General features: G+C 43.7%; 1 protein-coding gene across 4 annotated transcripts in view; it reads right to left on the reverse strand.

Annotated features, from left to right (window-relative positions):
• Positions 1 to 5,056: 5,056 nt before the first annotated feature.
• Positions 5,057 to 12,296, reverse strand: part of UBE2K (ubiquitin conjugating enzyme E2 K) — a 34,404-nt gene continuing 27,164 nt past the window's right edge. For 2 of the 4 annotated variants that reach the window (XM_085547260.1, XM_085547259.1), the window contains exons 5-8: positions 10,267 to 10,366; positions 8,607 to 8,683; positions 6,786 to 6,914; positions 5,057 to 6,418 (exon numbers count right to left, since the gene is read on the reverse strand). In XM_085547260.1, coding sequence (XP_085403386.1) covers positions 6,815 to 6,914; positions 8,607 to 8,683; positions 10,267 to 10,366 — 277 coding nt within the window. In that variant the 3' untranslated portion in view covers positions 5,057 to 6,418; positions 6,786 to 6,814. The remainder of the gene's footprint in view (positions 6,419 to 6,785; positions 6,915 to 8,606; positions 8,684 to 10,266; positions 10,367 to 12,296) is intronic. The other 2 variants (XM_015862502.3, XM_015862500.3) reach the window with 1 other exon arrangement.

The raw sequence follows: 12,296 nt of genomic DNA on the forward strand, positions 1-12,296 counted from the left end.
GTCCGAGCTGGGGGCTTGGAGGCTGATCTTAAGATTTAATCTAGGCTGGTGGTGATACTTCCTCATGGCACAGCGCCATTCACAATGGATCTCTAAGCTGTTTTTCCCCAAACCAGAGGTGAGGTGGCATTTATGTGACAGGTTTTGCTTGAGTTAAGCTGGAAAAGTGCAAGTAAAGCTGAAGCTCCAAACTGCACGTGTTCCTCCCAGCTGCGAGGAGGGCCTTCTGTCCTTTGCTGCCATTTGGAGCATGAATCCATCCCAGCTGAAGCAGACAGTTCTGATGCTCTTTGAGAACTGCAAGTACCCCATGGCTCTGGGGATCCATCCATCTCTGGGTATAAATCCATGTTGTTCTGACTGCACACCTCCAAGCAGGTGCCCTTCTCTTTTCCTGCTGCTCCTGTTTGGTTGTTTTTGCTCATAACAGGAGCTCGTAATTTCACTCATTTTCACTCCCATTGAGCACAATGTGCGGCAGTAACGTCAGGGGCTTTTTCATATAATCTCCTTCAACCTTCAGGCACCAACCGTTCAAATGCACTGACACAGCAGATAGCAAAATCCTTCTGAGCAGGATAAGGGAGGTGGCTTTGACCTACTTTGAAACATATATGTATGTACGTATGTATGAAAACAATCTGTTTATTGCAGCTCAGATTCATGGCAGCTTTCTGGGTGTCCAAACAGTTGCAAGTGCTGGGACTGCCAGAGCTGGGGGAGCGGAGCAGAACTGGGATGGTGCCCCCAGCACGTCCTGCTGCTGACCCTCCCTCTGTGCAGCACTCTGGGCTTCTCCCTGCTGTGCAGTCACAGCTGAGGGCTGCTCCCAGGTGAGAGGACAAGTGATCAGAGAACAGCACTTTCCTTGTTGGCTCTTAGGAGCCGTTTGGCTTTTTGTACCTGTGCACCATCTGACGTGGTGAACTGCTGGCACTTACTTTGTTCAGACATGTCTGCTTCCATGCAGCGCTCCCTTCCAACCAGCGTGGCCTGCAGACAGTTTGCTCTGGGTGCTTTGATGTGGTTCAGGCCAGTTAAGGACTTGAATGTGGGAGATTGCTATGAGGGGCAATGTGCAGGACAAGCAGCAGCACATCCCTCCCGCAGGCCCAGGGTCTCTGGAACATTCACACACACGCTTCATTTCACAGACTTCATCCCTTTAATGGTGAAAGCCATAAACAAGTCTTCGTTCCATTGAAACTATTAAGTTTCAGCATCATCCTCCTGCTGCCCTGCTGTAAGTGGATTGCACTGTGAGCCACTTCTCCCCCTCCACCACCACAGCTCTCATCTTTCCCTCACAGTTCCAGCTGTGTTTGTTCTTCACTGGACTAAATCCCACCTGAGAACCTGGTGTGCTTCACCACGCAGCAGCCATCAGCTCCCTGCGGAGCAGCGCTGCAGCTCACACAGCACACCCTGCTTTTAACCACACCACCAGGATCAGCAGCACTGGAAAACAAAGCCTTCCCAGGGAAAAAGAATAAAATAAAATCAACATCTTTTCAAATGTGTTTATTTAAAAAATCATTTGTGTACAAAAGTGGCCGTGTCGCTTTTATTTTTCAAGACAGAAAACACTGATGCTGCGTTCCGGCCCCCCCGCTCCATTACAGGCCGGCTGATGCTCAGAAGCCCAACTCCTATATCAGCTGTTATCAGAGTTTCTAATATAAGTGTTCGGGGTTCAAAGGAAAGTCAGGCTGTAAAGGTGAACCGCTCTTCCACAGCTGACACCAGCCTTACGAGGGCAGCCTCCTCCAGCCCCACACAGCACCAGCAGTGGCAGGTACAGCATTTCACAGTAACCTCAGCTGTTGAGTCACAGCTCCCAGCTGACACCAGCAAGGAAAGGCTCAGCGCCAACAGCAGCCGGGCTGCCAGCTTGATGCCTACACAGCAGGTAACAGCGGAGATGGAACATCACAGCACGGTGCAAACAGGGCTAAGAGTTGGCCGACTGGGAGCAGATGTGAACAGCTGAGCTGCAACTACAGAGCACTGCAGCTGGGATAACCAAGTGAGAAGCACAACACGTTGAGCACAGCAGGACCGCTGAGACTATGGCTGGATCAGCCAAGGATGCAGCACCAGCAGCAGAGCGAGCTGTGTGCGTCACCAATGGCTGCAGAACAGATCAGAAAACCAACAAGAAGGAAGAAGCGGCTGCCCCTCATCTGGCCATAGCAGAGGGCTCTGCCTGCAAAATGGGGACAACTCACAGCAAAGCCACCTACGTGGCCCTCCCAGGCAAAGCCCAAAGCACTCAGTGAGCGCCTTGTCTTCCTGCTGCAGCTGGGCGATGCAATGGATGGTGCAATGAAAGGCATCTCATAAAGTCCTACAGAGCACATCACAAATGAGCAGCTACGTTCCTCACGGTGCTTTGCATCAGCTACTGCAATCAATGAATAGGGCAGGACAGGACACCTGGCCTTCCTGAGGCTGCCCATAAGCAGACATGAAACCAAACTAACACTGCTCCATTGGTTATCCTTTCCCCTTTGGACAAGCCTCCAGCCCTGAGCCAGCTTTTGTTGGTACTTAGGAAGGAAGCAGAGACGCACACAGCCAAACTTCTTCCGCTCACTCTGCAAACCGAACATTTCACATTAACAGATGCAGTAAACAAGAACTCTTGCCTGAATTTATGTTTCAGGTTTGATTTTCCCCCTCCCATTAAATCAGCACTCCATTGGCCTTCAAGCGCCCAGTCTGATTCACAGCCATTAAGCTTAAATTTGCATAGTTTGCCTGTTCCCCACACCACCCACTGCAGGCTCAGCACCACCAGGTGAGCTCCTTCCTGCCTGTTTAACTCTTGTTTAACCTGAAAGAAGACAGACAGCAGCCCTGTAGCCCTCGAGCACCCAGCTCTGCAGCCAGCTCCTGGTCCAGGCACAGCACAGTGCCCAGCTGGCACCAGCCTGACCATAAAGCTGCTCCCTCACACCCAGAGCTGGCACTGCTGGCCTGGCTTCATCTTGCTGCTAAGGGGAAGCCTGGAACACGCAGTAGCGCCACGTGCCACAACTTTCTGCAAGGATCCAGCACTAAGTTTTGTTCCAAAGTCTCCGTTGGTCCTTCACAGACACAATGGAGGAAGCTGCCAGTTTGGAAGGGGGAGCAGAGGCCAGAGATAAGAGTTTGGCACTGGCAGGAAAATGGGCTTTTGGCGACACAAAGGGGTGTTCCTTTATCTCCATGCAAAATTAGACTTTGCTTTTCGAGGAAGCGGGTGAGACAGGAGGTGCTGGTTCCCCAGCAGCCACTTCACCAGATGCACATTAAGACACTGAGCAGTGAGACCTGCTGCCTGGAAATCTGTGCACTCCATCAGCAACACCTTGCTTAGAAAAACTGGGCCATCCACTTCAGAATAAGTGTTCAAGCTGCTTTCTTAAATACTGAAGGAAGACGATACGAGCTTTATTTGTACAAACAACTGTCCCCACGTTTAACATTCCTGTTTTAAGCAAGCAGAAAATGTGCATCCTGAGCCTGCAGCAGTGACCTGTGTGCAGCTCTGCGCTGGCAAACACGTAGGGCCCAGAACGTGGCGATGCTCACACAGATAACAGATCCGCATTCTGAACAAGCTCAGTGAGCTGAATGCTGATAGTAAACTCCCCGGGGCTCAGCCCCAGCTGCAGCCAAACTAACCTTGTACAACCTCCTTCCTATATTCAACTCTGATAATTATCAAGAAGACAAAACCACTCCTTACAAAGGACTGGTATCAGAACTCAGCCCACTGATGTCTCCTTAATGTTGGTCATCTCTCCTTCCCAGCTCAGGCCTTAAGCTGCCCTCAGCCAGCACCTGAGCCAGCATCGAGGTATCTCTGCTGTAAAGCACATGGGGATGGAGGGCAAAACACAGCGTCCAACAGCTACACGGAAGGGGAAAGGGGTAGACGAGCGTTCTTCTATGGAGACAAAAATGAGGTAACTTCACAAGAGAAATAAAACTTAGCGGGGTGTTGTTTCAGCGGTGACCATGACCACCTCAGAACCACCTCCACTCTTCTTCCTTTATACACAGTTGAGGAAATCTGGGTATTTCCAGACACGTGCTTCCAGTTGGTCTCCTAAGAACACCCATCTCATCAAGACACGTTCAGAAGCCCACAGCAGAAGTTTTATACCCCTTGACAACAATTTCAGAGTCCCTTCTTTTGATAAATAGCAGCGAAGAGCAAAGGAAAGTAGTCAGCAATGTATAATTACCACCAGGATAAAACAACACAACAAGAAAGGCATTGATGTAACCAAGATCTTACCCTGTACAACAGAACAGACAGCAATTTGAGGCTAACACTAGTGGCCTTTAGCCGGTTTCCTACTGCCCCCTGGTTCTCAGCTCACAAACCAGCAGAACAGTAGCAGCTTCTTGTTTAAAAAAAATAAATAACTATAAAGAAAGACAAAGCAATTTGTTTCCTTTGGCATCTTCGAGAATGATTTACACTAACTCCAGAAAATCCAAGAAAAGTCATCACTGACTACACCTCAAAAAGCAGTTACGTATAAGACTAAGCAAATGCATTTAGTATTGCACTGATATGAGTTACAAGTATTCACTGTCCGTGCCCCAAAATACTTTAATCCTGGACACATGGGACAGAAGAGTCAGGAGCACATCCCCGAAGCTGGGTCTGCACGGCTCTGTTCTCTGGTTCTGTTCCACAACAACTATGCTCCGGACATTGATCAGGTGCAGCATTCCTGATCTCATCCAGCACAACTTGGAAACAAACCTCTACGAAGGGTGAAACCATTTCGGCCTGTACTTCATAGTCCAAGGAAAATCCCAACCAGCCACGCGCCTCCCCACCCCGCCCCCATTCATACACTGCTCGGGAAAAGACACAGCTGTGAGACAGTGAGTTACGTGCTCCTGCACTGACAATCCCCGCTCTATTCTCAGATTCCTCTGAACTCCTTGTCAGGTGTATTCTCACAAGTTGCATCGTATTCGTACAGGCGTTACAGTTCTCTTTACACAGACGTACTGGTGTTTGAAGTTGCAAAACTAATAATTTTCAAGCTTTTGCACTCAGGATGAAATGTCATTTTAATACGAATAAGACGACTGACTGTATGTACAAGCCAAAGTAAGTTTCAGTTCTCGTTTATCAGAAACATCATCAATCCAAAAGAAAGCTAAATTGAGAACAAACTTCTATGTGCATTTGAAGTATGTACAGTAAAAACACCAACACAGCCTCCATGTGTCAACTAGAGAAAAACGCGAGCAAGGATGAGTTTTCAAGTACCTGGAAAGCAATCCTTAAACTGAAGCCCAAAATAAAGCTAGAAAACTGCTGCAAAAAACAGCTGATTGCATCATATCAAGTACTCAAAAGAAAATATAATTCTCAGTACGCCAGAGAATTAACTTTTCCTCCTTCAAATCCAGTGAAGTCATATTATCCAAGATACACGGAAGAACATTTTACATCCACTTTGGACAAAAAGAAAAGGAAAACAAAAAGGAAAGAAAACCAGCTCCATTCTTGTGCTGTATCAAGGCATACTAAACCCTTGCCAGGTGCGTAGAAAATACAATGATGGATGAAAATCGTCGATAATTCAAAATATGTTCTCCATAGGCGAGCCTAGACTACCATACATGGCACACAATACCAACAGAATGAAGAATAATCTAGGGAGGGCTCTTAGCTGCATGACGTAAGGGAGAAGAGAATCCGGATTCCCAATTAATAAGCTACAAAGAAAAAGGTTCTGAATAGGTCACCATTTGGAACTTTGGGTAAATCTTTTTCAGCCTTTCAGGAAAATAGGTACAAGAACACTCGAGTATTTAAATGGTGCTCTCTTCAGCGACCCTACCTAATACGTCTATTAAGTACAAGCATGCAAATATAGGTCAATCCACAGGCACAAAGGATCCATGTTAAGAACAGTAAGATAGCTGTGATGAGCGGCACCAACAATTTTGATGACTAACACTCAAAAACGTGGCTTTCTGAATTACTAAATCAAAATCCTGAAGAAAGTTCCTGCTAGTTTTCGCCACACTGCTAAACACAAAAGTAGGCATGTTTTTCCCCCATTATTTTAGCTGAGCTCAAAGAATTTTTACAATATTTAGTAAGAAAAAAATTAAAGTATTTCCCCTTTTTAAATTTACACAGACGTTTAATTAGCTTTATTTACAGAGCGGTTTTTCAGTCTCCAATAGTGCCTAGATAGCATCATCAGGCAAGAGTGCCAGTTTTAAAAGAGAATCTATATAGAATCCTAAAAATAACAGATGGTGATGCTCCTCCAGAAGGGGCAAGCTGGACAACCGAAGCAGCTCTCTATGTGGTTCAGTTACTCAGGAGTAATTCTGTTGCAGTCTCTACATCCCATGATTTTGAAGACAAGGCCACTATTACTGCATTCTGCAATGAGAAAACAAACAGGTAAACAGTAACATTTCCAGTGCGTGAGCCTGCGACCGAGAAATGAGACGTTTGCAGGTTTATCAGTTTGAGTGTGTTAGTTTTTCACTCAAGTCTTAACTAGTCATATTTCAGAAGAGGTGAGGGGAACTCATGATCTACCAATAATGAAGCCCCTCAGAACTCTGATTGTAGCTAAACCCTATGATCGAACTGCCAAACAGAGCAGAAATAGTGAGTTTCACTTCAACATCCGAATGGCTCCCCCTATCGCCACATATATACATGCCCCACCCCCACTGAAAAATGTTCAAGTTCCATATCATAGAACACCTTGGACTGGGAGAGACCTCATGTATATACTTACCCTATCAAAGCCCATAGCACAAAGGTTTTCTATTTTTCTGGTGTATTCTGGACTAGAAACTGGTGCTCCAGCATACACGTGTGCCCAAAGTCGAGCTGTCTGTTTAAACATTTCTGGATTTTGTTTGTACTACACAAAAGAAAGAGAGGGGAGAATGGGAAGTTAAGTCAACTCAGCAAGCCAACCAAAGAGACCGATGACACGGCAGGTTCCATTCTGTACTTCTCTAACATCTTCAACACTGCTTTAACCCTATTTCACACTGATCCCACTCAAGTTTTTGAAACAACACTCAGAGGTGAGCATTACACGTAGCTAAAGACTATGTGAGCATTTAATTGAATGAGTTTGCCCTTATGTTAAGTGACACACCACAGGCGTGTGCACAATCCAATACTGCTCTTGACTGCACTGACCAGAAAGGAGTACAGCAGATTTATTTCGTACTGCTCCCAAACGTTTCTATCCAGCACAGCAAAGCATATTCCTATGTGAGCAACCACTGAATGTATGCATCACGCTGTACTTTCACAAATTCCTCTCATCCCTGAAACAATGCCTGGTTTGTACGCTGCAAGGACTCATGCAGTTTTTCAGGGAGGGCCGCTTTTACTACACAGCCTCCTACTCCAAACACAGATATAAGGGCAGGCAGCATATGAAAGGGCTGAAAAAATAGGTGAATGTGCTACGAACTAGGAGATTGCAACTCTCTGCAAGCTACTGTTAATCAGACAATAGTATTTAAATACACCACATAATTTTCTTCCGCGCCAGTCTTGTCATTAGCAGGATTTTCAGCAAAGTACAGAACGACCATAGCAAGAGCTTTCGGCCTGTGCCAGCAACTCCAAAGCCAGGAAAGTGGGTCATCTGTCACGAACTGTACACAGCAAAGCAAGATGATGCTTCCTGTTCCAGCAACTTTCATCTAGAAAATCAAGTTTTAATTCTCCATAACCATACACCGCCTTTATTACAAGAACACTTTTTCCCCTTCCTCGTTCCTCTTGAAAAAGCTTTCCCAACCTTACCTACATAATGAATTTTAGCACTGAAGTGATGAGACAAGACACTGGAAAATGCACAATTTTAGAGTCATTTTAAGGACAGAAACAACCAATTATCGTTCTAAGTATTTTATCCATACATCTAAAGAGTCATTTCTGTGAAGTACTGACCAAGTGAGCACTACTCACATTTCATTTCTCCTTTCCTACAGCACAGCCCCAGTTCAACTGCACCATGAGCTGCATGTACCTCCTGCTAATTCTGCTCCCCACGAAGAACCCCACATAGTCACTGACTATTAATGGTGTTAAAACAAATGGAGAAGATACTCTACTGCTAGAAATAACTCTTACATTAACACTGATCTCTAACACATCTTTAATCGTTACAACTGAACAAGTGAGAAAGCAGTAAGGGTAGCATCAGTAACATCCCTAAACACTGTATTTTTCTACTGTCTTAAGAAATATTCCTATTCTATTTTTCTTATGGAACTGAAAACATTGACAGACCTAATAAGCAACCAGCTGAAGTGGAAAGGATTGAAGTCATGTTTGCATAACTGCATTTTATTCAGAACTAGCTTTCAGCGTTCTATAAATAAAACTCCTTTACTTAGGTACCTGTAAATAATCTGGCTTCTCACTGAATTGAGAAGCACACAAGCACCTCTTACTGATGTCTCTGTATTGCAAATCACAGTCAATTATGCTGCTGTACTTAAAAACCAGCTGCAACCAGTCAAGCATGATGAAGTGGTTTTGGCACTGGACATTGAAGATGGCAGGTACCTGAAAGCACTGCCATTACCTGAGCAGGAGTAGAACGTCACGTTCTCCCTGGGATTCAGCTGAAGCACATGTAGGAAATACTGCCTTGTACCTCATCTAACAAATAATTACATACATTAGCAAAGTAAAACAAAAAATGAGCATGTCGGATAAATAATTCCTTATTAGATTTTCTTTTCGAGAAGATTTTGGGGGATGGTAGAAGGGAACAACAGGACAGGACTACACAGGTGACCTGGAAAAAAGACCGTGAACCATGTGTGGAAGAACTGGATGTTTACCTTTACCTCTCTAAGGGATTATACCAACTTTCTACTTACATACATGTGTGTAACTGAAGGCCGACCTGCTAGCAAAGCAAACTGGCCCTTCATGTAGATATCTGCAGGGGAGAAACTGAACCTTCCCCACACCAGCTGCACCAGGGTCCCACCAGACACCCCATAAGGCACTTGAAAGGCCACCTGGAAAACTGCAACTCAGAGTTCAGGAAGTTTTATGAAGTTTTCTATCTGGTTTCCAGCTGAAGGGTTTCTATGAGATCATTGGAATTCTGTGCGGAAATCCTACTTTCAGCAGCCTGAATAGGAAGCTCAATTTTTGTTCTATGTGAAAGAGGAAAACGTAAAGCAGCTTTTCCACCAAAAGACTGAATGGGTCTCCTATGTTCTCCACATTTCCCTTTAAAACCAGACAGCTGTGATAAACTGATTAACTGTCATCCTACACAAACTAGACTTTAGGAGAAAGGAGTACACACTTCTTACCCTTTCCTGGAGTGTGCTGACTTACAGGTGATAGAGATGAGATCGATGCTGGAAGAACTTTTTGCTTGCTTGAGGTTTTTTTTGTTACTGAAATATATCCTTATATATTGATATATATAAGATCAACTGCAAAGCAAAGCCTTCTCTCTCTCTCTTTTCCCCCAAAGAAAAAAGGAAAATCACATGCATCCTTGGGATTTTGCTGACAACTGTCAAACGATTAAAGTCATGGAAAGATTGTTCCCATCTTCAATCAATATTTTAAATACCACCAGCTATTATTTCTTTATAAATTGTTGCTACTGTCTGAAGAATAACAAACCTTGCTGATTACATGAGAATTCCATTAATACATACTCAACTAGACTAAAATAGTTAACCCAAGTACCTGCACAGGTAAAATACAGAATGCTCCATGTAGATTTTTAAACGTGTCTTGTTGAGTAGTGACCTGCAGCATCTAATGCTAAGATTTTTGTATTTAACAAACCAACACCAATTCACACTAATCCAGAAGAGAAGCTACAAGCCAATTCAAATCCAACAAACACCAGGTTATAACTTGTTTTAGTGTAACTTGTTTTATATAAGCCAATGTTTATATAAATCTCAGATTTTAAAAGGAAAGTTATATTGGAATCCATTCTACTATGCATTATCTCCTGACATTTCTTACAAGCTAAATAAGGAAGATTAAAAAAAAAAACCACATCTTTTCACACTGCAGAGTAGCTGCTATTTACTTTGAAATCTATAGAGTAAAGCACAAAATACTGTAGTAACTTGCACCTACTGTAAAGCAGTTTTCAAATTGATGATTGAAAGATCTTTATTGTCTCCAAGGTTCTGAACTCAGTTCAAGTTAATGAAGGTTAGAGAAATGTCAGCAATTCGGTCAGCTGAGCCCCTTACCTGGTTTGCCACTACTGCGTCTTGTGGATCGTCTGGTTCTGCAGCTGCCAACAACGCTTGCAGAGATAACAACACTGTTCTTAGAGTCATTGCTGCTGCCCTGAAATGACAATTTGAAAGTGACTTTGCCAAACCTATAGACATCTCTGCCACAACTGTCATAAAACAGAAGATATGAGAATATATAGAGATCTTTTAAACCTTGATGTTAGCATCTTCAGCTGGTACAGTGTAGAGGTATTAAAATACAGTTTAACTGAAGTGAGCTTTCAAAAAGGGACTTGGTCATTAACAATGCTTTCAGTGTCTGGAAAAGAACCCCTGACTTACACAACTGTTCTTACCCACGTAGCAGAATTCATTTCACTTGCTCAAAAAAAAAAAAAAAAGTTATCCTGAAGTTTGTGTTGTCCTTCCTTACTACCCGTAACAGCACCTTGCTCAAACTCTGGGTATCGAACTGTCAGCCAATGTGTGCTCCCTCTGCTGGCACTCCTCATAGCAAAATAGCATAAACAGAAACAGTGACCTGTATTTAAAATTCTTACACCAGAGAAGGAATTTTATACATTTGACATTTTTTTCCATCGCATCACTTAACTTCTTTGGGGGAAAAATGTAATGTAAACAACTTACACAGTGAATCATTACCACAACAAGAAAAGGTCAGACAGTTACAGAAGCGACCAACTGAAGGTAGTCCCTCAACTTCCTCTCATTTCAATGCGATACCACTGACAGTTCTGACCAGCCATCCTGGTTTCAGCTGGGATAGAATTCCAGACAGCGTAAGAAAACATTTCTATAGAAACGATGGTGCTCTAAAGGCAGTTGGTCACCTCTCTGAAAGAAGTCTGTTGAAGACAATATGGCTCTGGAGTCTACACCATTCATCTCCTGAGAGTTCATCATTTACCTTCACCTCAACATCTATCGAGAATAAGAGACTTCGGCCACTTTTAATAAAAGGGAAAACCAGGCACACATTTAACGTCAATCACCACTCAGGAAAGAGGTATGAAATCGTTATTTGCACACTTATCTGTAAATCTGTAACAATTCAAATGTTGTTTCAATACATGTTGACCATGAGCACCATCTCTGATCTACCATTTCAGCTGGCACACAATGGCAACCACATCAGGACCTGCTGTGCTGAGCGGTTCAGCAGACTCAGTTGTGCTGCCAGCACTGACAGACCCTCAAGGTAATGCACACGGCTATTTAACCTTTCACTAGTACCGAGGCAGCGGAAGTGGGAAAATGCAACACCTTAAATTCAAGTTAGACAGTCACAGTACATGAAATGCTAAAGGAACGTTGTGAAACAAGCATAATCAGCACAAGCGTCAATGAACAGAAAGTAGCTTCTCCTTTTCAGAAGGCTGGAAGTAAATGCAGTGAGTTTGTTAGAAGCGGTAGAGAGGAGTTTCATCAGTCGGTCCAGACAGAATTGCTGTCTGTTTCATTTCGTATTTCCAGCCTCAGATTTCAGAAATGTGGCTATTCTCCAGTACTGACACACCATCGTGAGGTACGGCACAGTGCACCAATGCTGGTAGGCTGTCAGAGGTACAGCTGTGACACCTCAGCATTATATTCCCAGCTGTATGCATGAATGGTTTTCCTCCTATGTTGCTAACCACTCAAATTAGGCAACTTCCCCTAATTATGTCAAATTCTTCGTTTTTTCCTAGAAAGTTAACTTAAAAAACCCACAACTTGATAATCACTGAGATTTCACAGTGTCATGTTCCACATCAAAATGCAAAAGAAGCGTCCCATGTGACAGAGATTTTAATTAGCACACATTGTTGCATTCCAGCTGCTACATCAGCTTCAAGTCCCCTCAAGCGCTCAGATTCGTAACTTAACTCTTCAAAATGTAACCCAAAAGACTGAAGAGCCCTAATGCTTTTAGAAGATCTGTACTAAGATCTGTACTCTAAGAATCCAAACTAACATGACAAATAGTTCCCGAGGAGTAGGTTTGGAGGAGATTTTTATTACTCTTTTTTTTTGTCATAATT

This window comes from Coturnix japonica, chromosome 4 (genome assembly GCF_054131305.1).
Source record: "Coturnix japonica strain WE chromosome 4, WE-NBRP24, whole genome shotgun sequence".
NCBI lineage: Eukaryota > Metazoa > Chordata > Aves > Galliformes > Phasianidae > Coturnix > Coturnix japonica.